Genomic DNA, 27929 nt, shown 5'->3' with positions numbered 1-27929 from the left:
AAGCGAAAGTTCTCGATTCATCCGGCTTGATTTCCATGCCTTTAAGGTGCCCAGTCCTTATTCTTGCAATGGTAGTGGTGACCTCACGGTAGCAATGAGTTGGGCTATAGGGAACTTCTCACACGGGCGAACGGACAGCCTTAGTTTAGCAACTGTGTTGGCATCGGCAAGTCTAGTTACCAATGAGGTGGTATGTGATATCATATTCATCCATGAATTAATTCTTATGAGAAAGCTAAATGAACACCATCAAAAAGTTAGCTTTAACAAGAAGACCAATCTATAATGCTAACTTCAATTCAAAATGCTTTATTAGGTTTACATTTTTTCAATTCTATATTATACCTTAGACTTTGAAAGAAACCAAGTTTTTTAAATTTTATTCATGCACAGCAATATTGTAATTCAGCAATATTTTAAAAAGTGAAAAAAAAAACTTTTCTTAAGACTTACATGAACCTCTAATATGTCTGGATGTGTTGCTAGAAAATTTTCTATCTCTGCAGGATACAGATTTTCTCCTCCCCGGACCACCATGTCTTTTTTGCGTCCAACAATTTGGATATATCCATATTCATTCATAACACATAGGTCTCTGATAAAATGAGGATGCAGTTACTTATAATATCAACATTTTCATAGAATAAGGATTTGCTTGTATCTTATGTATCTAATCAATATAAGTATAAGCTGAGGAAGAAAAATAAACAAGAACATCAGTGGTATTAAAACCTAAGATTTTTATACAAAGTCAAATATCATTATTTACAATAGAATAGGTGTCGTTCCACATTATATAATTTCTGGAGCTAATGGTGGTTTCTTTGTGCCTTACCGTGAAATTTTAATATGTATAAATCACGCTGTGAGAAAATTTGCATCTGAAAGACCACCTCTCGCTCTCAGGTTTTGTCACCTAATTTTTTTAAAAAATGTTCCACCTTATACTTATAACCCTTGATTATTCTTCAAAACTTTTTACCTAAACTTTGTGCCTAATTCACAGATATGGAAATAATATCTTATTTGTTATATGAGGCAGTGAGAAGCAAAGGGATGTAAGTGGACATTTTCAAGTTTTGAGTAAAAACAGTGGTTGGAAGTAGCGACGCTACTGTAGTAGCTACATTTTTTAGTAGTTTGTAATGTAGCACACTACTTTAAAAAAAAGTAGTGTTGTGAGTAGTTAACTACAAAAAAATAGTAGTTTGTAGCGATTTCTGGAAACTACTTTTAAATAAACTTAAAATGAAGGACAAACGATTTTGACTGGCAAAAATTTTACATAAGTTCATCAGCGGAGGCAATGAGAAATAAGACTCATAAACATACGCACTGACTTCGGGCATTTGATTTTGACGCCATACGTTCCATCTATTTGACGCCATTAGTTTGTTTGCCATCATAATTTTCATATTTTACCAATATTTATATTGAAAAAAAAAGCACTTATTTTCGCGAAAATAAAGATATCGGTGATTTCGCGAGTTGAAAATTTGTGAATTTTATATTAATTGAAAAACAAAAATATTTTAGGGAGGCTTAAATTTTCGTGATTACGGCGAGTACGCGAAAATCACGAAAATCAAAGTGCTTTCACAGTATTCACCAAATAAATTGAAGCTACTGAAAATATTATAGAAGAGGATGAAATGGAACTGTTCTGGAGGACCTACAATAAATACGAGCATTACAGTGTATGAGAGTATGATAACGGACATTTTTCTTAGTCTTCTGATGAGCTAATTTATCAATCTAAACCTCTTTTTTTTCAATCCTCGTACAGTGTGTGTGTATTTGGGGTGTCCCAAAAAAAAATCAAAAGCTGATTTTTCAAGTCGCACACTCTCTTATATTTTTTTCCTTTTACGTCAAAAAAAAAAAAAACACTTCATACTTACAATTTGAAGAACGGCAACCAGTGCCGACTTTTGTCTGAAAGTGTGAACCAGCACATGTGCTAGGTCAAATGAAAATAAAAAAAATTTTTAGTAACTCAAAATTTCTGTTGATAAAACGTTGCTCCTATACCCTACATGCAATACGAAAACATTTATTCGAATTAAAAAACCTTTAGGTATCATACACTTGGCCTAAAAAATTTAATTTTCTTCAAAAAAGTTATTTTTTTGATACATATTTTCAAAAATATGTTTTTTTTACAAAATTATCAAACTGAAAAATATAAACAGTAAAATAGGTAATTAGCGTTAAATAGAAGTTTTTGTTTCCTGCAATATTTAAGTCTCCCACATAGTACTCAAAGATATGGGTTTTTTCCAGGTTGAGTATAATTGGGAAAAAAATCAATTTTTTAAATAAAATCTAAATTTTAGGCCAAGTGTGGCATATTTAAATGTTTTTCAATTTGAATAAGTGTTTCTTGGGGTACATGTGGGTGTGGGGTACAGGGTTTAATCAACAGAAATTTTGAGTTTCTAAATTTTTTTTTTTTTTAGTATTATTTTCACTTTCAGACGCAAGTCAGCACGGAATGAAACTTTTGTTCACAATTGTTTTGACACAAGAGGAAAATACAAGAGAGTATGTGACTTGAAAAATTGACTTTCATTTTTTGAGGGACACCCTATTGCGTATGCTTTTTATTTACTTATTTTTTGTAAAGTAGCGAAGTAGCGACTACATTTCAAAAGTAGTTTGTAGTTGCTACATTTTGAAAAAAGTAGTTGTAGTTAAATACATTTGCAACAAAGTAGTTGTAGTTCGCTACAAAAAAAAATGTAGTTTTTAAAACCACTGAGTAAAACGCGTTTAAAGATAACATCCTAGGTAGGCTTCCATTGAAATTTTTTCTAAATCATGCTGTATAGCAGCAACTACCAGGGCTACTAGTACCATCTCTTGTGCCAAAACAGAGGAGAGGTCCACCTACCATGTGTACTGGTTATCTCCAAATTTTTAATTTTGCCACTTACATCCCTTTGCTTCTCATTGCCTCATGTGTGAATCATAACATAGAACTCTTAATGTGTATGTTTCCATTGATATTTTTAGCTAGCACTAAGTTTGCACACACATGCCTACACACCAACTATTTCAGAATGATAAATCTTTTCAACCACAGCAGTATTGTACATGTTTGATTTGATGATGAGCAATACAAAAACAATGAAGTTTAGATGAAAAAACAAAAGAGAAAATCGCAGTTCAATGGAAAATTTTCAAGTAATGATACTAATTTTAAAATGAACATAAGAAAGCAAGTTACCCTGTGTGAAACCATCGTGTTTTATCAATAGCTTCCTCAGTTTTGTCTTTATCATCCCAATAGCCAACAAAGAGCACATGACCCCTTGTGCACAATTCGCCTTGGGTATTGACAGGAACCAAACAACCAGCATCATTGATAATCTTCATCTAGATAACAATGTATTTTTTAAATTAATTGCACTATATTACATATTATTTTTCAAAACAAGGCTATAAAATCTAGAGATTTTAAACTTTTTTTTGATAATGATATTCCTTTGAAAAAGTTCCCTCCTCAGTTATTTAAAAATATGGAGATACGGAACATTTTCCCACACATTATACCTTATGTCAAGCAGCAAAGGAAATGTATAAGCATACATTATGGAGCAGATAGACCAAACTTTCATAGAACTACTATTTTTAAACTATTAAGAACATCCGGAAATGTTCTCAATGAGTATTTCCTAATTTGTTTTATGAACATTGAAAAAAATTATGGTAATAAGAAGACTGGAGTTTTGAATGCTACTTTCACCAAAATATAAGCTTGGAAAAAGCTATGAGAAGACTTAAATCCAACCAAACTATCTGCCTGTGGCGGTCAACTATGTTGTATTTCAAAGATTGTATCTGGCAACACCTCTTGCTCAGGCTAGCAGAGGGTACGAGGCTATGTATCAAAAGGAGTCTTCGAACTTGCAGAGTAAAATAAATGTGTGTCTAGTGTATTCTTCAGAGAAGCATTACATACCTATTAAAGAAGGAAAAAAATCTTTTCAGTCAATACTGAATAATTAATTAATTATTACGGCTCACTACTATTTCACAGCTGATTCAGTGTTCAGAACATATATTTGATGCTATCCTTTAAATGAAAAAGTAATTTGAATCAATAAACTAAACTGTCTTAAAAAGTGTTTGTACCTTGTACTAAAAGGTGAAAATTAGCGGTCACCACTAGCTGCGTGGTGATTAAAGTTGCATAAGTAGTGAATAAAAAATGTGCCATTGATCACCACTCCTGCGCTGTCTCTCTTTACTAGCACATTCCAATGTTATCACTTTTTCCTGTTTGGAGCTTTCCCGATGCAGAGTATTCTTGAATTGGGTTTTTGGAACTTCAATGTTGGAAAGTTCAAGGAGAGTTCATGAACCCTACCCCTTCCCTAAATCATACCAGGAATGACCAATAAATTTAATTTTCTATAAAACTTTTATCCACCAAAAAAGGAACAAATAGAAAGGACGCATATTGGATTTACGACTATCTTTAACATGCTTGCATGTTTAATAATAAACCTCCGAATGACCAGTTAAAAACTTAGTTTTATTACTGCATATTAAATATTTGGAGTTTTGAAAGTGTATTTGCAACGTAAAAGGCATAGGAGGAACAGAATGTACATAAATTTCAAAAAGAAAACTTAATTGAGCATTACCTCAACAAATTCCAATGGTTGCATGACACTTTTGACAATATTTTCAAAAGTGTCATTTAAGTAGCTTACTGCAGTAGCAGGACTGTTTTCTGTGCAACCATATGCAACCTGAAAGCAAGAAATTCCAAAATGAAAGATATGTTTCTGCTTGACTTAAAACACTCAAATTTCTTAATAAAGAAACAGAAAATTTAAATTATTTGACCTATGTAGTTGATAAATAATTTCATATGCAAACAATGCAAAACTTATAACTAAATTTAGGTCTTCTACTTTCCTTACATTTTTCTTCTTCCAGCAACCTTAGAATCTTGTAGGAAGAAGGCATTAATTCTTTTATAAATCACATGCAGAGAGTATTAAATTAAGCAACAATAAAGTAATTTTGAAGGACTTATGAAGCATTTGTAATTTGAAGAAATACTGAGCTTACAGCTTACCACTATTACTCCTTCTTTTAGATGATATTGATGAATTTCAAGACAGATTATTAGATATTTTGGTAACAAGTTATCTCCTTGTCAAGGTATCAAAATATGTTCAGTATATTTGAAGACATTGATCTACAGACTATCTGTCTCACTTTCAAGAAATGAAGTAAACATCAGTTAATGAGAAAAATATTGAGACTGGAAATTAGTACGGCTAAAGAATAATCTTTCTTTTTGCAAAAGTGTTTTTACAAGTATCTTTGAGGCAGTTCAAACTTGCAATGCTAAAAATGAGACTTCTAAGTTGCTTCAAGGCAGCATAATATAAATTAGCAATTCAATTCTAGTGTATAACCATGAAGTTATTTTTATTATTATTATTTCAATTTATTTCCTTTAAATATGTTGCAGTATTGTACACCTTCAGGAACGCCTGGACCCCAAGCACAATAGTGCAGTCCCTCAGGTGTAAACAAAGTACAATCCTCCTAAAAAGAGGAGAAGAGAGAACCTGGTGAAAACATTTCCATCAAAAATTTTAATGGCATAGTTTGCACCATGATCCGGTGTGGACACCCTTGTATACCGGTAACCCCTTGAAGAGTGAGTCAATTAATTTTTAGAAATATAATGAAAAAACACTATAAGTGGGTTTACTTGAACATCTAGACATAGATTTTATAGTAAACAAAGAAATTTTATGAATTTCTTTTGCAGGAACTGAGGTCTCCATTTGTTCACACCACCAACTTAGGGCAGAAAAAAAAAATGTTTTTGTATGATAAAATTAATTAGTTTAGAACAATGTGATTGAATATCTCAGAGAAAATGGTTAACTGTTTTAGTAATAATTAAAAACTTTTAAATCTTAAAAAAATTCCTATTCTTGAGTTCAAATCTCGGGATGATTTGAACAAGATATTGAGTCAAGGAAAAAAAAGGATACTTTTGTTGTATTGCGATCTATTATTGTTCACTAAAGTTAGAAGGAAAGGACTCAAGTGATTTTGATTTAAAAAATTCGGAAAAAAGAAAGCGAAAATTTATAAATTGGTGCTTTTGCGGCTCGACCACAGCCCTTCAAAATGCTAAGTAAAACACATTGTATTACCATATTATCTATTGTATTGCTTCGCATTAGCCGGCATGCTGGAAAAAATTGACCAGTGTGGTGTATAACTTTTTAGGATCATTTTACAACAAAACAAAACTTAATTCACCCGTTCAGTTGCAATCACAAAATAAATACAGTCGGTTCTCGATATCTCGACTTTGTTTAACTCGAATTTTCGTTTATGTCGAAGTTTTTGGATGTTTCCAAAACTTGTGTAAATGCTCCATACTGGATTTTTTCATTAACTTGAAGTCCATTCCACTTATATCGAAGTTTCAGACAGCCATCTCTTAACATTTACTGTCCTGATTCCCAGCAGTGAAACCAATTTTACAGCAAAATGATTGAGAAAATTCTATCTGCTATTTTTACTATCTACTCTTTTTGTTAGGGCTTTGAAGACTGGGGCTTACTTGACAAGTCAATAATTTGCCAACGAATGCAGATGTTAGTAACGCACTATCAATTATTCATCGTTCGATTGTCGGGGAAATATTCAGAAGGATATATTCAATTCCATGTCTAAAATTAATGATTTCATACATAAGAGAAATATTAATTCGAAAAAAAAAAAAACAAGTAAGCACAGAGCAATATTTAGTAAATGTGAAGTAAGAAATATAATTTTTTATTAGCAATATTATCTTTGCTTATGTACTTCAAGTTTTAGAACTAATATTACTTTTGTACTATTTGGAAAAGCTAATACAAGTTTTCTCTCCTATCTAAGTATTTGCGTGTGTTTTGTTTAATCACAGTTAAGCTTGTCTCAACAAGGAAGCAAAAGTTAATTTTTGGTGTCTCAAACTTCAGCTACACGGAATATTTTTTTTGGTCCCTCGTACTTTGACATATCAAGAGTCGACTGTATATGAATCCCAAAACTAACCTCTTTTTCAAGAACAAACAAACAAAAATCAGGTCAACAAGATGAAGAAAAGAATCAATGTGGGCAAGAGCAATATGTATCGGACAGGAAAACCTTCCATTGCCTTAAACAATACAGCGAAGCCTTGCAGATGTTATAGTGTTTACAAGTTATGAGAAGCAAAGAAAAAGAGAACTTCAACTTTTCATTTCTAATTCCATACTTATTTTAATTTTTAAAAAATACCAATAAGAGGAATTGTGAGAAAAAGGCCTGACATATTTACTGATTTTGCAATGTAAATAAATGTACGTATGAGGCAGTGAGAAACAAAAGGATGTAAGTGGACATTTTCAAGTTTTGAGTAAAACACATTTAAAGATAACAATCTAGGTAGGCTTTCATTGAATTTTTTTTTCTAAATCATGCTATACAGCAGCAACTACCAGAGATACTAGTACTATCTCTTGCCCCAAGGCAGAGGAGAAGTTCACCTACCATGTGTACTGGTTATCTCCAAATTTTTAATTTTGCCACTTACATCCCTTTGCTTTTCACTGCCTCATATATGTTTTTTAATTCTGCGGCTTTATGTTCTTAAAATAATAGAACCATCTGATAAATTATTCAATGCTCAAAATAATAATATACGACAAATATTAACAAACATAGGTTAAAAATTTGAAAGACAAATAGGAAGCATAAACATTTTAGTGGCTATTCACAACATTGTAAAATTTATTGTTTTAAACAATCATTTCATTAAACTCCAAATGTTTTCAAACAAAAGAGTGAAGGAAAATTTTAAAAATTATTAATGAATAACTTACACTAATGTAGGGTACTTTCAAAACATTGCGAACATCTCTTATTAAAGATTCAGTAGCTGAAGCTCCACCCAAAACAACTATATTAAAAAAAAAAAAACTTGCAACATTATTTCACGCATGCATAAAATTTTGCAGCAATTACTTCGTAGATCAAAGAAAACAAGAGCTAATGATATTTTCATACTTTCAAGATATTAAAAGAGTTATTTGCTATGTCAGAATTATTTATTAGCCAAACATTTTTAAAAAAAAATTTTAAAAAAATAATTTTATAATATTCACACTCTATACAATCTTTAAAATACCTGTATCACAACTATGGGCATATCCAGAATGGGGTAAGGGAGGAGGGCAGTTGCCCATGTTCCAAGACAGAAAAGATTTCAAATAAAACAACAAATAAACAAGAAATAAATAAAATAAAAAAAGATAATTAATTTGAATTCAGATATTTTGAATTCAAATTATGCGTATCGCAATCACGAGTTGCGACAGGATCCTAAAATGCTTCTAGAAATAGCTCCTGTACCCCCAAGCGTGTTTCTCCTCTTCAACGGTTACGTGTGTATAGCTGTGTCTGTAGGCATGTGTGTGTGCATAGACCTGTGTATGTGCGTAAAGGCGTGTGTGGGTGTGTGTAGGACATGGATGTCTCTGCACAGGACAAGCGAATTCCGTGAGCTCCAGAGGATCTGCACTTCAGAGGCCCCTGGTCCAAGCTGAAAAAGGAACCACAAGGTCATGGATGGTTAAATGAAAACAATTTGCAATAGTGATTGCTAAAAAAGAAAGACGGTTATAGCAATACCTGCTGGTTTGAACATCTAATTTGAGAGGATGTACATGACACCCTACCATTACACAGCTTAGGTCTAATATGTATCTGATATTGGATTTTAAAATGCTCGTATCACAAAAGAGCACAGGAAACTTCGCTTTACAGAAATTTTGATGCCTGAGTCATTCATTTCTTAGAGTAAAACCAAGCCCAAATGATGAAATGATATGGTTAATGTTAGAAATTTCATTTCATTACTTTCTTTTTTCAAATATAAGGCAAAACAGATGACCCCCCCCCCTCCTCTCCCCTCATGTGTCAATTCAATGTCACTGTGATGAAAAAGCAAATGAAGCTAAATACTCATTGAATGACTGCAAAGATCAAATACTTCATTTTTTGTTTCTTCTGCTAGCTGCAATTTTCATCTTATTCAATTATTTTCCCCAATTTGAATCGTTAAGTTTAACGTACTAAACATGATTATTGCACAGGATTCAATCCAAACTCATGCAAAACTGAGTTCTCAATGCAAAGAATTGTGCAAGGAAATACAGCTGTACCATGATGTAATGAATCAATTTGGAGTTTTGAACAACACAGTTACAGAAATGGGTAGCAAAATATAGATGAGACCACTTTATTTGTTGTGAGTTTCACATATTATGAAGCAATGAAAATGAACGTGAACAGATGTGAAATGAGGAAAATAGAAACCAAAGAATCAGCTGCATAAGGAATTATTTGGGTTCACCAAATACTTTTAATACTTCCAAATAAAGAGGGGAGTGCAGAAACATCACATTAAAAAGAATTAAGGCTAGGGAAACAATATCTTCAGGAGCAATCATTCTGAAATCTATGAAAGTTTAAAAGAGAGGGTGTGTTATTTATAACTAATGTTATTTTTTCTTTATTTAGTAGTAAAATACACTTCTTTAAAATGATAATAGGTGTCCCACGCTGTATCTATTGCTGCATACATAAAATAAAAATAAAAATGCCAAGTGTCCCAAGTTAGGGAGGAGGATTCCTAACTTGGACAATGAAGAATTTTTGTTTTATGTTTAAAAGACATATCTACACATCTATACTGAATGAAAACAGTTGAGAAAATACATAAAAATTAACTAAATAGGTTTAAAAAAAACATATGTTTTTAACAAATAAACGTAGAGGGCAATCAGCCTTCAACTTTCTTTCAAACCATGTAGTAAGAAATATTTTCATTGCGTGAATGCACCCCACACACCATAAAATAGATAAAAGTTAGAAGTCCCCTCCCCCTCCCATTTGTAGCTGGATACCACAACTTGAGATACTTTGTAGCAAAAAGTTTGCAAATTATTGTTAAAAGTACAAGACTGAAATTGCAGTTGAAAGTTGCTGTTCAGCTTTTAATTCCAATGCACTGAAATTCAATGTAATTATTTTATAATGAAAAAAAAATTATCAAACACATTGTACTTACCGTGTCTTAATGATTTTATGTTGCAATTTTGCATTCTATAGTTATTTATTAAATCAACATACATAGTAGGAGTTCCATATACAGTAGTACACCTGCAAAATAAAAGTATTATACAGCAACGTTTTACAAACAGCACATTATGCAGATAATAAATAAGATGAAACCAGTAGTACCACTACAGTCCACTCTGGGTGTCACCCATCTGGGGAGTTAACCCAAAATGGATTTGCCAGTTTAAAAAATATATAAATACTTCAATTAAGATAATTTTCCCCGATATTTGACATTATATTTACTCCATCTAGTTCAGTAGCATCACAACTGGAGGAGAAGGGCATTTGCGCTGGGTGACAATTCCCTGGAGAATGCATTCAAGAGGTTATGAAAATAGGTACTTGAATTAGGAGTTATTTTCACTCAGGGCGGTACACAAGGGGAGGGGTTCTTAAGGAAGGGTTCAACTCCCCCCCCCCCATTGAAAAGTTCGGTTTGACATTTAAATGTTTGTTTACATTTCAAAATTTCCAAAAATTGTTCCAAAACTCAAATGTCTTTCATATGTATATTAATTGCATAAAATGTTTTCATAATAGATAACCCAATGAATTGAACATTAGCACAAATAGCGCAAAGCTCCGTATGAAAGTTTTTAAACCCTCCCTGAAATTATTTTCTGGTTGCAACCCTGTTTTCACTATATTTTAAATTATATTAAACATATCAAACACCCTAGCATCCCTAAAGGGTTTGCATTTGCACCAGCTGATACCATTCTGGGGGGCTGAGAATGACATCTAAGATGTATTTAAAAGTTTTTATTGGTCTAACAAAGGGTAGACCAAAATATCTAGCAGCAACATTGCAGTAGACACTACACTACACTCCAGGCCCTCCATACCTAAAACTATAAGTGGTTTAACCAGTTGAATGGGGTCATAAAGACAGCTCTGTTTGCTTTTTATCCAGAATAGGAGCCTAGCAACCTCAATCAAGTACCCGCAGAGGTACTAATTTGGTATGCGAACTTGGAGGACTTTGTGACCACAACATATTTAGCATGCCCCAGTCACTATTAACCAACACCGAGGATCTTTGTCCAGCAGGCATCAAACCAGGGGCCCTCCAGTCACGAGTCTGACAAAACCACAAGGGCTTTTTACTATGCCACCACTGGCATTGTAAAAAGTAGTGATTGTCAATAGGAGCATCAAGCATACACTAACCAACATAATGAAAATTTTTGTAAATTTGACTATGAAAACAAAATAGTAAAAATATTGAAATGTATTTAAGCAGCTAACAGTTTCGACAGTTAAATGGCACTTGTAAGTTAGATTCAGGTAGTTAGAGAACATGCTTCTGATTTGAGGCAGTGAGAAGTACAGGGATGCAAGAATACTTTTTTAAGTTTTGGTGCAAATTTCAAACTATTAGTAGATTTTCATTACAGAAAAAAATATTGTACTTGAAATAATGATTTGACAAATCATTACTTTTTTTATGAACAATTTCTTTAGATACTGTGAATGCACGTACTTTTGAGAGACTTTAATTTTTGCTATATTCGAAAATCCGTCATAATTCTAAAAATGTACTCCATGTGAAATATTTATTTTTCAACTGGCCAAATTACCAATATATTCCTTTTTGTAAAAATTACTGCTCGCTGAAATAAGTGCTTTTACAGTAGTTGATGCTTTATATTACGATATATAATAGAGCTCTAAGTAAAATATAAAAAAATTAAAAGCCAAAGTTTAAAATTCCGGGAATAAAGTGTAAATATATGAGTAAAAATGTCACACCCATGCAAGAGGATTGAGCAAATATTAAATGATGTAATGTTCACATAAAGCAGTAACTTTAACGAACAAAAAAGTAAGAGATGAATGACTTGTTATAACAATTAAATGATTGGTAAAGTAAGCCTTGATCACATTAAATGGAGACAAATTTATTGCAATGTTTTTGAGTCAACCTTGGTTATGATATCCCTCAGTTACAAGGCCATAATTATCATAGTCTATTGAGTGACATCATAACCTGGTTTGACTGTGCATGAATTTCTTTTCACAAAACAAACTATGATGAATGAGCAGCACGAGTAAGCATATATTTGTGTTTATATTTCAAAGACAATTTTTTTCAAAATCGTTTAAAATAATCAGAAATTCAAATAAAATGAATTTACCTACTTGAATTTTTCAATAGTCTCTAAAGTAGCTGCAGCATTGAAACCAGCATAGGGAAAAACACAAGTGTTTTGAAATATTACAGATCCAAGCGTACCAAGAACATTTCCAAAGCAATGAAATAATGGAACTTGACAACATACTACAGGTTTCTATAATACATTTTAAAAAAATATTCTTAAACTGTCAAATCTTAAAATGCAATTTAGACAAATGTTTACTTTGGCTATGATATAAGAGAGCAAAAGTAGTGTAATTCATGCTTACAACCTCACGTGATTTACATTTGGCTACTATTGAAAAAGTTATCAACAAAACCGATAGATCAAAATTTGTAACAGCAAAAATGCAAGTGAAAAATAGGGATAAATTTGAACTACTTATCAGAAAACTCTGAGCACATAAATGAAAAGTAGTAAAGTGAAACTAATATTCCCAATTCTTGTGTACAATTTAAAAAAAAAAAAAAAAAAAAAAAAAAACATGTAGGTTTAAAAAAAAAAAACTTTAGATGGTTAGCAGCATAATTCAGAAACTAAGCATAGTACAGTCGAGTCCCAACTTACGCAAGGGATGCTTTCCAAGACCCCTCGCGTAAGTCGAAATTTCGCGTTGTAGAAAAATGTATGAATACAAATTTTTTAGAAACATGCAAGATTTGTAAACATCCCTCAAACTGCTTTAAAGCATTCCTCAACTATACATTATAGTTTCTTGCATCAAGAACTGAACTTTTACTGTATTAAAAAAATAAAAAAGCTGTTTTATTCAACATAAAGTACTTTAAGATGCACAAAATGAATGATCGCTGGGAGGGAAAGACATAAAATAAAACAATACTGTACGCACAGTGTGTAGTAATAATAAAATGCTGCACTATAATACAGGGGTAATTGTGACTCCATGAAAAAATACCTGAACTTTTTTTCTAAGAAGAAGTATTTTGATGGGCATATATATTCACATTACGTACATGTACACATTATATTACGTTTTTTTGTAACTTATATACATAATTATTTGATGGGGCTAACACTCGAAGTTTTAATTGGACTTAATACGTCCATATGCATGAAGGGAATTAAATTCTTTTAATTTTTCTCATTTCTAAAATTTTTCAAAGAATTTTATTTTTCTCCACTGTATCTGAATTCTTAACCATTAATTACATTCATTTACTAAAAGTGCATAAAGATTTCAGAATTAAATAAAGTTTGGGGCAAAAGTGGCAGCATGTATTATGATCACTGTGCAAGTGACATCACACAATTCAGTCTGAGTGGACTTCAGTGAGCCTTCCAAGTTCAAGAGTCTCTTATGCTAATTTTTAGCAATTAGTTTATTACATTAACAAATTCTGCAATTCTAATAATAAATTTTGCATTTGATAAATGACAAAATATTTTATTTCCTGAATTTTCAAAATTACACTTCTTTTATTTATGCAAAAAAGCTAAATGAATTTAAATCCAAATTGCAAATCCAACTTAAGGAAATAAAACGACTAAAATTTTAAATGAATAATGAAAATATTAAACAATAACACTGGTTAAACTAAGTACTATGTACGTGAAATACACCGACTGAGCTGGCGGTGTTTTTCACGTATTTCTGCTTTAGCCCTTGCTAATGGGCGGTAATTTGCTGAATAAGTACTATGTGTTTATTTGCTTCCTATCCAATTCTGAAATGAAAATAAATTATTCGTTTTGAGATAGAAAGATCAAAATTTTGAAAGATTACTTTACAATATACAAGAAGAGAACTGGAAACAAATTGCTAACACTACTTTTTTTACACCTTTCATCCTTCTATTTTTTAAAAAAAGCACTAAGTTTTGTTTGTTTATTTCTCGCTTTGAAGAAATCTGAAGGAGGAGAACACTTTTGCCCTGTTGCAGAAGTGGAATTATTTGATGCACTTGCTACACAAGAAAGCTCAGAACTCTGTGAAGGCGGCACAATAATTGAGGAAGAGGCATCTGAAGTAGATATATTTTTTTAGTGGTTTCGAAAATACTACATGTAGTAATAGCAGAAGAGGAAGTTGAAGCAGATATGGTGTTTTTGTTGATCAGAGAATCTTGATAAATAGACCAACTATTTACTAACTTGTCTCGCAACTTTTTGTTCAGAAACTCCTTTGTAGGGTTTTTAGAGCCAAAGGTAGCACAAGAAGTTTTTTCAATAGAAAGTAAATAGTATTTAATAGTTTGGATGGAATCTAAACTATCACAGTTCAGGGATGTGCTGGATTCGGTGATTATATCGTTCATGAAATTGAAAGTGCCCTCAACAATCGGCCCTTGAAAACATGTTAATACTGCCTTAACTAATTTAGACAGAACCGGATGTTTTTTTATCCCGAATTCTTCCATATTAAATACAGTGGTCTAGAATTTAAGGATTTCCCTGTCTTCAGAAGACTCTGTTGATAAATTAGCATACACTTGGTAATTTCTGATCTCTTGATTTAATTCATCAAGTTCATTGCCATTGACAACATTTGGCAAATAGTCAGCCAGTTTCAACAGTGCCTGAAATGTGGTTGTTTCTTCCCGCAAAGCTGGATTCAAGCCTGTAAATTTAACAAATAAAGAGTTTTTTAACGGCAATTTTTTAATCATGTACTCTGTACACTTAATATAGCTTTGTTTGAAAAGAGATATAGCTTCTTTCAATAAGGGATTCGTTTTTCCCAGACCACGAAGAATTCGAGAAGCATCACCACCAACAAAAATTAAGTTATCAGGCAAATGACACTCTATATCATTAACATTAATTTTCAATATTTGGTCATATGTTGCCAATTTGGCTACCGATTCATGCTTCATAAAATAAACTAAAAATTGTTTTATTAGTTCAAACAATTGAACATGAAGCAAATGAAGCAAACTCTCCCTGCTCTGAAACAATTCAATATATTTGTTCAAATGAGGGAGAGCTGCATTATAAAATCCAATGCAGAATAGCGTTTTTTTTTTTTTTTTGGAGCATGAAAAGCTTCTTTACGATCCTCTCTTTTCTTTTCTTTCCTTCAGCTGTTAAAGGTTTCTTTTTTAATAGACGACTGATCTTTTTGACTTCGGAGACTTCATCTTCAGACAGTTCCCTTTTTTTGAAAATGTCATCAATAATTTCTTTGTAGATGCTTTGTTCAGCCATCCAAGAAAAATAGAAAACTACTAAGGCATCCCATAAGTAGATAACCCTTTCCAGAACAGCCAAGATATAGAGCCATCTATGATTTGGTCTGGAATGGGGCTTTAGGGGTTTCACTTTTAGTAACTTGCATACTTCAAAAAAAATTTGTCGTTTATCGTGACTTTTGAGATCAATATGTATATCATCACATAAACTTTCTAAGTACCTTTTAAAGGGCTTGGAAAACTGCAAAGCACAGTTGTTCACAGTATGGCAAGTATCGCAATCAATATCTAAAAGATTGGTAGCTTTGCTCTTCAATCTTTTTTCAACTCCGCTTTTTTTACCACGCATGGTATTGCATGAATCCATCAACACACTAATTAAATTACTCCATGGAACTTCATTTTTTTCAATTAGCGAAACTATTTTCAAATAAATAGACAATGCAGTTGATGAAGAGAGTTGAATGGATGATAGATGTCTCACAATTATTTTATTTTCTTTTTCACAATAGTACTGTGCTAAAACAGCTAATATGCTATCCGAGCTTCTTGTAGTGCTTTCATCCAAATTCAAAGAAAATTTTGAATTCCTTAAAATTTCCCACTGTTCATCTTTGATTGTTTTGGCAAGTCCATGCTTTAGTTTGTATGAAACAGTGGTTCGACTTAACTTAAGGGAGTTCAATGCTTGCAAGTCTTTTGATAATGTTTTGGCTAGTTCCACAATTTTTGGAACTACAGCAAATGAAAAAGAATGTTCAGCAATAAATGAGCACACTAAAGCTACAGATCGACATTTTCTAGTAAGAAAATCAACAGTTCTGTTGTCTTCTTTCATCTCATAATCACCATCTGAATAAAATCCACCTAATATACCAGCATTTTTTAATGATTCCCGGCTTTTTTATGAGTATTTGTAGAAGAATGTTGCAATAATGCCTTTACACCATCATTAGCATATGTAAAGGGCTTGTTGCAAGAAACACAAAAGCAAAATCCAGCCCCATCAATTGTTTTACACCATATTTCCATTTTTTCATTGTAGGAATCTACTCTGTTTAACCATTCCCAATTAAACTTGTTCTTCTTTCCTGCATCGATGAAGCTGATATCTTCAGATTTATCCAGATACCTCATTTTTTAAATGAGAACATGCAAAGTTCAAATGAATAAATTTATCAAACAAAAAGAGTAGCGAAATGAAAAGTAAGAGTTAACTAGTAAAATTTAATTAAACAAACTAATTTATATTTACGAGGAGCCTATTAATAACGATAAAGTATAATTAGAATTAGTTCAATAACAACAGAATGCACGCAAACAAAGATCATAGACCAGAATATAGAATAAAGAAAATATTTGCATACGATAAATTCCTTCAACTGCCATAAAGAACAAAGACAGGAGTCAAAGCTCTTATCACTTTTCTCTTCCTACCTCCTCCCCCCCCCCCCCCAAAAAAAAAAAAACTGGCCACGGATTTGATGATTTGATTTCAGATTTGATTTCACCCGTTCTCAGTTTGACCTTGAAGCAGGTGTGAATGCATCATCTGAAAAATAGTTTCTTTGGCAGAAAAAAAAAAAGGAAAAATGTTAGAAGATGAATCTTTTTCTTTTAGATACACGGTCACAAATTAGAATAGCTGACCTCAGCATCGAAGGAAAATCGTTTGCGGCAACCCTTCCCAATGGGGAAAAATATTCTTTCAAGTAACCCTCTTTCCTCTTCTTATCTAGCCTTTATTCTAACCCCCACCCCAGCTGTTCTTCGATAATTACCTTAGAGTTTGCAAAACATGAGGGTGCTTTATACCAAACAAAACGTGCTTTATACCAAACAAAACGTCTTCAATTTGGACTTTCGGCGTGCGTTTCATTAAACATCGCTTTAAATTTACAAAAGTGGGTTTCCTGAAAATATAGGAGTTCCGGTATTTTCGAAGATGAAGATACCGGAATTCAAGATGCAGGGATGAGAGTGGTCAGAGAGCAAAAAGGAAGAAATCCAAAAAAATTTCGCAAAAGGGATGATATCCAAAACTGCATCAAAATAGAACCTAGACGCCATGATATTCAAAAATTCAATAAAAAATGGCTAATTTACCAGTTTTAAAGGTAATACGTATTTAATTAAGTGTAAGTAATAATTTTGAACAGTTTGCTACATTGTACCATTTCCTGTAAGAGTGTTTATTAATAAATAAATCTAAATTTAAAAAAAAGCAACAATTTCTAACCCCTGAGTTACTGAACAAAGGGTTGTGGGAGTCAGAGGTCAATCTTGGCTGCATCACACAATAGTGTCAATTTTTCATATTTTTTAGAGAAAGATATTTTTTTCATTAAAAACATTTGAGTTTATAGTGTTAAACAAGTGAGAACATAAATTTTAAAATTAGGTCTGTTTGTAAAGTAAAAATTTACAACGGAGAAAAAATCTAAAATTTCTCTATGTGGTAGAACTAGAACATACTTTTCATAGTAAGAATTGAAAATAAATAAATTCATATGTATATAAATGATTGGTTATCTTTTCCATGCATTGGAACCCAAAATTTGTCTTTAAAAACTTCCTCATACGATTTCGGAATCAAAAGAACAACTCGCAGCAGCCTCATTTAATCATGAAATCTCAAAACTTTTAACAGGCTGTGAAGCGTAAACGGCTTGAGATTCACCATAAATATTTTTAACTTTCTTAAATACACAAAAAAAGTAACCATGCTAAGTTTCAATAAAATTCGAGACTGTGGGTGCTATGCCACATTTTTTACTTGACTTTTGCATTTTTTTCCAAAATAAATCAAAGAAATAAAACTATTATTGAAATGATGAATAAAATAAGCAGATATAAGGTAGCATATAATGAAAAAACTACCCAACATTAAAAATAATTGAAATACTTGCAGGATGCAAAAAGATTGAAAATCTCAAACGAAGCATGCAAATTTCGGCGCAGCACGTGTTTGACATCGTTAGCATGATTCCAAAACATACGCTTTTGGCAGATATCGCGGGAGGATGAAGATTCGAAGGAGGAAAATAGAAAAAACAAGAAATCGGGGACCGAAAATTTGAAAAAATCGTATTTTTTTTTCCGATTTTTGAGAAAAATAAGGTCTGAAAGAGGCAAAAAAAGGAGAAAAAGGAGGAAAGATTCTATAAGTCAACAGAAAAAGCCGGAATTCCGGCAAAAGCCGGAAAAATCTCATCCCTGAAGATGAAAATTACCGGAACACAATCACCCCTGATAATAGTACTGTACAATGGATACAGTAATAATATTCATGAGTTAAAAAATGAAGATGATGATGATTTACGCTCCATGATCAGATCATTAATCTTATCTGATACATTTAAAATACGGTTGCTTCACCTTTTCTGTTATAACATTTCCATTTATGACAACAGCCTCTCTCCCTGATCTCTTTCTTTAATCCGAAATACAAGGTCAGCTTCCATTTTCATAATGCTTACTTTGCTTAGACTCTGCAAGTTTCAATATCGAAACTTAGTTTTGAACTTTTACGAACATCTTTTTGTTTTTAACTTTTAATTGTACGTATGGAAGATTCACTCATACTTATTGTCTCGCTATCGTCAACGTTTTGTAGTTGTTTAAGCATATTGAGAATCTTAACTTTTTTTTTTGTTAGAAAATTTCTTTTTACTTCCCATCTTTACAAACTTTAAATGGTACAGCGCACTAAGGTGCCATTATACTTTATTAACTTTAATATTTAGAATGAAAAAATAAAATAAATGAAAGATGCTGAGTGGTTATTTGATGCACTAACAATGCGATGTGTAGACTAGTTTGCCATGGGAACTTTCGCTGTCAGTGATGCTAAAGGGATGTAATAACATTTATGAAATCAATATTGAGTAGTCAGTAGCAAAGCCGCTACTTCCTTCCCAAAAAATTTGTTTTGTGAACGAGGAATTCGCATCAAAAAATTTTCAAAATTCGTTTTTTATAGAGACGTACCGAGTAGCACTTGGGCCCGAGTAGCCGAGTACCGAGTACTCGGCCTTTCACTACTCGGCCGAGTACCGAGTTACCGAGTAACTCGGCATTTCACTACTCGGCCGAGTTAACAAGTACCAATTATGTTTTAAGAAGAACCACTGACACACACGTGATCAATTTTGAACTTATTGGAATAGTAGTATAGACCTCTTTGTCCATATAAAAGTTTTTAAAACTAAATTCCTGCTGAAATTTAATTTTGCATTATTTAAAAAAATTTTGTTTACGTCAAAAATTTTACAAAAAAATTAATTTTAAAATTAAAAATAAATAAATAAAAGGTATGATTGATCAAGTTGGAATTAAGACAAACTATACCAATCTATTTTAGTTCTAGTCCGCCAAACATAAATAATTTTTTAAAAGCAAATGTGCAGGAACACTGCACACATGTGTTTCTGCGTTAGAAGGAACGTCTTTATCGGTGCATAAAATGTGAGCTAACAAATGTTAAGACATTCGACAAAAAAATCCGACTTTTGTCGGATGCCTTTAAATCTACAAGCTCACATTTTGTGCATTGAAAAAGGAATTTCCTGTAACGCCAAAACACGTGTCTGCAATGTTCCTGCACTATGCTTTTAATGTTGTTTTATTTCCCTTTTTTTAAGCAAAGGAATTTTTATATTTCTTATAACTAATTTTTGTTTGTAGCAAAAATCTATTTTTTATGCAAAAATTTCATATTTTCTATACTCACCTTTTTTACACAATTTTTAATAAATAAGTTTTATTAACTTTGGGGACATTAAAATAAAGATTTATTCCATTAAAGCATTAAAAACTTCATTATTCTCAAAATTTAAAATTGACTTGTAAAATGATTGCAGAATATTTAATATGCTTGCACTTTTTTATAAATTTTAATATCTGTCTTGGACAATATTCAATTTTTTGCAACTACTCGGTATTGGCCAAGTATCTGATCAAAATTTGGCCGAGTACCGAGTACTCGGCAAATTGGCCGAGTATGCCGAGTACCGAGTAGTTACCGAGTACTCGGTACGTCTCTAGTTTTTTATGAAAAATTCGCGTTATAGCTGTTTCCCGTAAGTTGAATCGCATTGTAGCGGGAGTCGACTGTACAACATAGCATATGTTAATTGAGAATTAAATAATTTTAAAGCAGGTAAATTTGAGATAGATTTATTAAATGACAAAACAACTACACAAACTTAAGAATGAACAAACTGAAATTGTGATAATAATGAATAATAATAATGTATGGATCAATTTTTCTGAATCAAGACTGATATAGTGTTATTATTATATTATTTTATTTATTTACTTATTATTTTGTTTAAAAAAGGTAACAAATTAATTGGAAACTAGAAGGAATCTTAAAATGTTTCTGATTTATATATATCTTCATGTATTTAATTTATAAGCAGAACAGTAGGAACGGATAATGCTGCTATGATGACCCATAGCAACATGATTAAAATGATTACATACAGTTCAAATACAAAATGTTAATTTAATTACCAATTTAATTTTATCTTTTTTGGCTACAATTCATAGCATTTTGTTTCTTAAACACTTCATTTTCTAAAATTATCATGGTATCCCTTATTTGTGTCAAATTTCTTAAATGGCAAATAAATAAGTTTTGGATAGGGGGAATATATATATATATATATATATATATATATATATATATATATATATATATATATATATAGCTAAATAAATAAATACATCAAAAAATTAAAAACAAATCTTACCAATAAGTTATGTCCGAGACTTCGAGCACTTACTAAAGCATTGTTAATGATATTGTGTTGTGATAATGTAGCCCCCTTCGGTTTCCCAGTAGTACCCTATAAAATTAATACATGTTTAAGGGAGAAAACACAAAATAAAACAAACTAATAATGTATTTTTATGTAAAGTTTGAAGCACAAATTTAAGGCTTGAAAGCCTGGTACATTTACTTGTTATTTATTTTTAATGTAATAAGATTTTATAATGAGTCATTAATGCAACGGAATATTTATACAGAATACTTTGGTTTCAATGGTTTTTTTGGTTTCATATAATGAGAGTTGATTCATTCAGAAAATAGTAAAGGATGATTCATCACAGAACAATATCAGCTCAAGTAAACATCTGACTCATTGCATATGTAGTCAGCAACTATGATATCAGATCTAAGGATCTGCGAAGATGGAACTACACAAGCTTTCACAGATAAACTTTCTCCGCCATCTTTTTAGGTACATCAAACTTTTTTTTTCAGGTTGAGGTGTCATTAAAATTAAAAAGGAATTATAATTCCACAAAAAAAGACTATGATAACAAAAAGGTGATCAGAAGTAAAATCTTTTTATGCATAAAAGTTGCACAATGGTTATTCTTTGGAAAATTAATTATACAGATTAAAATGCTGTTAAATGATGAATGGTGTAGCCAAGGGGAAGATAGGGCAGGAGTCATACCCCCCCCCCCCCCACATGAAGCAACAAAATTATACACTTGAACACACATGCAAGGACCAAAAATTGCACTTTTTGGCCTTTAACTTTGAAAATTTTCATATGTGAACACCATGAAAAAATTTTCACTATATTAAGTGATTACTGTTTTTTATTCGCTGTTGGGTTCAGTTTGCCACTAGTATCATCATTCATATAATTTAGCAGTTTCTGTAAGTTAAAATTTTAATGATCTTGTCTTCTTGGACTTTTATTACAAAAATAAGACAGATACAATAGTACTGATAGTAACTGCAGATGCAAAAAAATACTTTATTATAACTCAAACAAACAAGCATTTTTAAATGAATAAATTAGTGCAAAGCTTTTTTGGGTACTTACAGAGGTGAACTGAATGTTAATTGGATCATCAAACTGAACGGATTTTTCAAGGGCATCCAATAATTTATCACTTTCGTTATTCCCCAAGTTCATCAGGTCATCCATTCTAATTATACCACTGTAAGATTAAACAATTCTTAAACATAATATGGCATAACAGCTAAAAGTAGTTATAAAACCATACTGCAGTAAACTGAAACACAGTGTAAAACTTTTGCCGAGTTTTGTGAAATTATATTAATTGAAATATTTTGAAAAACGTTAAATATGTGCCAGTTTTCAAATGTATTAACTCTTCTTTACAAAAGATTCCTCTTTGGCACGAAGAAAATAAAGTCAGTTTGTTCAGGAAGTTTAGGTTTACCCTATGGTCATATAAAATTAGAATACTGCTTTGAAATAACTTTTTATGAACTATTGATAGATAAGAATTTCTAAGATCTTTTTAGAAATGAAGGTAAAAATGAGGACTTTCCAACACCTGTGGGAACTATATTTCTCAGAGAAGAGAAATTCATCACAAAAATTTTAGTTTTAAAATTTCAAGACATGATGTTTGAATAGGAAAATGAATTTCTATCAAAGAAAGCATCGTCCCAAATCAGTTTATGAAAGGGGTTCATAACCTGCAGTCTGCCACTTACTATTCTTACCGGCAAGTAGGAGCAAATTAATTAGTTTCTTCTTTTGCTTTCCTAGTTGCCACATTTTCTTGTAAACCGAAATAAGTAGAAGCAAATTTATTAATTCCTATATTTTTGTCAAACAAAAAAGTAACTAAAGAACGAATTAGCTTTTGAGCTCCTACAGAAGCACAAACACTATTAGTTTAAATAAAGGTTAATGTAACTAACTAGTGACATTAATGTAAACAGAAAATTATGAAACATTTTAAAAGTTCCTAATTTTTTTTCATCAGAAAGTAACAACACTACCTACTTCCTAGTTTTTTTTTTTTTTTTTTTTTTTTAAACCATAGGATTACATTAAGATCTTCAAACGAAAAAGAATATCTTTTGAAAAAAAAAATGTTTAAACTGTTGAGGGTGCATATGCTCAATTTGCTGTGCTTTGATACATTTAAACAAACATTATGGCCAAAACATTAAGGCCAAATTTTGGTGTAAAACTATATAAGACATGAAATGAAAAATAAAAGATGGATGGCTAATCTCACTTGGGTTACTTGGCAAGAAGCAGAAATAAAATCACTGGAAAAGGGGATGTACAACAATACAAAAATCACACTATTATAACCTAAACAAAATGAACAAATTGTTCTTAGAATTTATCTTCATTGTGTGATTCAGAAATATGTAGTTTCAAAACGTTTCCCATGCATGAAGATTATTCAAAGTTTATTCTTATGCACTTCAATTCTTTCCTTACTGTAATGGGTGATTCGTGCACGGAAATCAAATTTAAATTAAACAGAAAGTGAACAATTGTTTTTTTCAAAAATATTTTTTTTAAATTGAAAAAGATAATTTAATAATCAATAGAGAATTTTTTTCAGTCTACATATACACATCATAATAGAAAGATGTATCACTGAAAAATGATCTGAGAAAATGCTGAAGTTCTTCCAAAATATAAAACTAAGAAGCAAAAAAAAAAAAAAAAAAAGTGAGGGGGGGGGGGGGAGAAAAAAAGAAAGAAAGCATTTGTGATAAGAATAAATAAAACTAGACATTTTACTTGCACAATATGCTTTTGAAAATGTAGAATGATAATTCATATGAATTCATTAAATTAAAATAAAAGTTGTTGAAAAAACAAAATGCATATTCAAGAGGTACTATCTTACTTTTTACTTTACTGAACTAATTAACAATGCAGATTAATTTAACTCTTTCACGGAATTTTTCAGTCAACCAAACTAACTGATTTCATTCGTAAGAAATAATAAGCAAAATGAAAATAATAATTATGAATAAAAATAAATTATCAATGAAACTCTTATCAGAAAGTCAAACTTACTCTTTTGTCTCTGTTGCAACCATGATTACACTTTCCAAAGTTGGAATACTAAGAGAATGAAGACAAAATTAAGAAAAATAAGCCATAAAATTATAGCAAGGTACATAAGTTAAAAGAAATTAAACATACTGAATTACTTTTGACTCTTCAGCTTTCCAGGATAGCTAGTGGATAATTCTGGTACAATTTGAAGAAGAATCTCATAAAAGTCTTGAGTCTTCAGTTTGTCCCACATTATTAAAGCTTTGCATCCAGCCTGATTTTTTCAAAAAAAATCAATTGATACAAAATAGTAAAAAATTGAGTAATGTCTTAAAATCATTCATGTAATGTAAAAAATTAGACATCTACATACTTTTTTTAAACTGTACTCAAGTTCACTAGCTTGTTGTGCTGGATTAATATTTACCTAAAGTTGAAAAATAAATGTATAATTTTCAAAATTCTTAAAAAATTGTAGCTTTGTTGACCCAGAATTTTTAAAAAAAATAATAATAAAAATAAGTACAAACTTCCCCAGTAGATTTTTCTTTTGCTAGAAACATTTTTGTTCTTTGGAGCTTGGAGCAAAATAACAAAGATATTTCTGCAACCTTGGGAAAGCTTAATAATTTGAAGGATGTACAAAAGCATTTTCTAAAAAAAATGCATTAACAGTGCAAACATCATACATTATATTTAATACTTAAGAAACAAATTCTCTAGAGAATACGTTTCAGTAAAACGCAAGTCCATGGCATTAAACACAAACTAACTTATACCCAAGGTTGCAACCAAAGTCAAGTCATGATTAGAAAATGAGCCTCTGTGGTCCTAGTCCCAGCCCTCATATTAAATAATATCTATTTTCCCTTCCTCACATACTGATGTAACTATGGGCTGTTACACATATAAAATGTTACCAATGTTTTAATATAGTACAGTGATTTTATTTATCAAATGTCATTAATATTTATATTTGTTGAATCACACTATTTATGTATACTATAGACTTACATGTACTGTAGTTGTTGGAAGGAATCCCAAATTAGTACCAGGTCTTAGGCCCAAAGTTAAATTAAATCAGACCCTGATCAGAGAGGTTTCAGGTTATCTCCCCTCCCCCAATTACATGCTCCTGAGCCTTATTAAAAGTATTTTTTATGGACCAAACCAGTGGGGGGGGGGGGGGAATTGCAATCCCCCTTGCTTAAAACCTAAATATCATGTGACATGACACAAGGGCACAAACTGATTGGCCTGGCCTTATGCCAATTGTTGGCCTTCGTCCCAATGTTTTCATTTTCACTACTAATAGCTTGTGTTGGCATTGTGCAGGCTAAGGTGTTGGTGTCAGATTTAATAATGACCTAAAAGCTTCTTACATAGATTTTTATTGTGTTTAATAAATGCAGTGTTCCTTCTGGCTTGTAATGAACAGTTATGTGTACTAAATATTGTCTTCCTAAAAATAAAGCTAACTGACAATGATTTGATGGAACAAATGTTATTAACGTTACTAAACCACTGGGCTTAATAATGTTAATGAACTTTTTTAAAGAAACTAGTCCATGCCATATCAATTAAAGACATTTTCTAGCCAGTTATATGATCAAAAATGAATCAGAGATATGTTACAATTACAGAAACAGTATTTTAAATTACAAACTACTTTCCAATAAAGAATAAGATTTCTTGTGGGGTCATTTATGCACACTTAAAATTTTTTACTGAAACACAATAAACAATATCTTCTAAAAAAGCAAGTTTCATGTCTCACCAGTATTAAGCCTGCTTTAGCAGTGGCAAATTGAACTAATGGCCATTCATAGCAGTTTGGGCAATAAATTGCAACCCTATCACCTTTAGTAAGTCCGAGAGATACAAGACCAGAAGCAACTTTACTCACCTAAAAAAGAATCAAAAAAGAATGATAATAATGCACAAGCTAATTGAAAAAAAAATAATAACCTATTGATTATGAAAATGATAAAGAAATATTGTAACCTATTGATACAAAATCCTTTAAAAGAGTGAAAAACTTACATCACTTCTGAACTCTGAGAAAGTTTTTGAAATGCCTTGGTGAGCTGATATAAATGCAATATGATCCCCATTTTCATCAGCAGCTTTATCAACTAACTGCCCCATTGTAGAACTGGACAAAACAACATCTCCATGCTTGAAAATATAGCTGTTTTTGATTTTCTTTTGTACATCGCTGATTTTCCTGTGAAGAAATTTAAAGTCAATAAATACAAATCAAAAAAAAAAAATAATAATAATAATAATAACAAATAATTTGTTCAAAATCAATCATAAATAGAAATAAAGTTTACCAGATCCCTATTAAGTTTCATACACCCCTGTGTTTAGGCATGTATCTTGCATAACTTAAAACTAGTCATGCCATAGAAGGTTAAAATTCCATACATAGAATGTAGTCTGCATGAGGTCTAGAAGTGCACCTTATTATTTTTATTATTTCATTCATTTTTTTTTTTTTTTTTTTCATTCTGATACTCTAAAAGGGGTTGTCTATGCATGGTTTTGCGGCATATCAATGTTATTTTCAATTCAGAATGAACTAATGTCATAAATAGGTGACCACTTGACAATATATTGCCAAGTTGGCGAGAAAAAAGACATGCTGAATTCAGTGTTAGTTTGAGAACATTTAGAAAGATTCCCATAGAATAAACATTAAAATAGTTGATAATTGTAAAATAAGCCTCTTTGAAAGCCCTATATGTATTTAAAATGTATTTTTGCTCACTCTACGGCAGTATTATATTAATTTTTCCTTTAGACTCCATATAGTTTTAATTTATGTAATTCCAGATCTCAAATACCAACAAAAGCAACCTTTTTCCTTTACATATAAAAATGGTATTCTTCAGAACTTTTGTAGGCGTGTAAAATGTCTAAAACACATCATTTAAGAAATAATTCTTCTTTTGTGTATCACATAACATTACATTCCACGGTCTTTTTTACCCATCACTAAACATTAAATTGATATTAAATACTTAATTGGGTAAGACTTTCAGTTATAATGTGGTTTCAAAATGTTTATAGGTAAACAAAACTGATGTTTATCACCAAAAATTTTGAAAGATTACCAATACTGCTAAAAATTTACCCAAACCAAAAACCTCACTGAACTTCAATTATTTTTTACTAAATACTTAGAATTGAATACAGGCAGGCCCGTGTCCAGGATCTCATAAAGGGAGGGGTTTTGGGTTCCATGTTTAATAATTCTTACCTGCATTGTCAGGAAAACACAACAAACACCTGTAACTCATTGTCAAGTGTGTCAAATATTTCATTTCTATTAAATGGTCACATTGATGGGCCTAGTGGGGAGGAGGGGGGGGGGGGGCTAATACGAAAAAATCAAGGTTCTACTGCATATAAAATGCAATAATTGTTTATCCGGATCTCCGGTTTATTCGGATCAAATTTGTTAAGTTAAACAAAAATATATTTACTTTAACAATTATTTTAAACTATGATTGCAAGAACGAAACTACATATAAATACACCAAATATTCCGGTTTTGTCTCGATTAAATGTAGAACTCTTGCATACAACATACAATAAAGTATAGTACTCATTTAACAAACAATATGGCG

General features: G+C 31.4%; 1 protein-coding gene across 1 annotated transcript in view; it reads right to left on the bottom strand.

Annotated features, from left to right (window-relative positions):
* Positions 1 to 27292, bottom strand: part of LOC129218851 (medium-chain acyl-CoA ligase ACSF2, mitochondrial-like) — a 32685-nt gene extending 5393 nt beyond the window's left edge. The window contains exons 1-14 of the mRNA XM_054853175.1: positions 27270 to 27292; positions 26338 to 26521; positions 26072 to 26200; positions 24668 to 24721; positions 24450 to 24568; positions 24313 to 24360; positions 22333 to 22450; positions 21241 to 21336; positions 12340 to 12488; positions 10145 to 10236; positions 7896 to 7972; positions 4653 to 4760; positions 3230 to 3378; positions 454 to 595 (exon numbers count right to left, since the gene is read on the bottom strand). Of these exons, the coding sequence (XP_054709150.1) occupies positions 454 to 595; positions 3230 to 3378; positions 4653 to 4760; positions 7896 to 7972; positions 10145 to 10236; positions 12340 to 12488; positions 21241 to 21336; positions 22333 to 22450; positions 24313 to 24360; positions 24450 to 24568; positions 24668 to 24721; positions 26072 to 26200; positions 26338 to 26521; positions 27270 to 27292 (1488 nt within the window). The remainder of the gene's footprint in view (positions 1 to 453; positions 596 to 3229; positions 3379 to 4652; positions 4761 to 7895; positions 7973 to 10144; positions 10237 to 12339; positions 12489 to 21240; positions 21337 to 22332; positions 22451 to 24312; positions 24361 to 24449; positions 24569 to 24667; positions 24722 to 26071; positions 26201 to 26337; positions 26522 to 27269) is intronic.
* Positions 27293 to 27929: the final 637 nt, after the last annotated feature.

The sequence above is a fragment of the Uloborus diversus genome, chromosome 1 (genome assembly GCF_026930045.1).
Source record: "Uloborus diversus isolate 005 chromosome 1, Udiv.v.3.1, whole genome shotgun sequence".
In the NCBI taxonomy this organism is placed as follows: domain Eukaryota; kingdom Metazoa; phylum Arthropoda; class Arachnida; order Araneae; family Uloboridae; genus Uloborus; species Uloborus diversus.
Note: the sequence above shows the minus strand (reverse complement) of the source record. Positions and strands in the feature narration are given on the sequence as shown.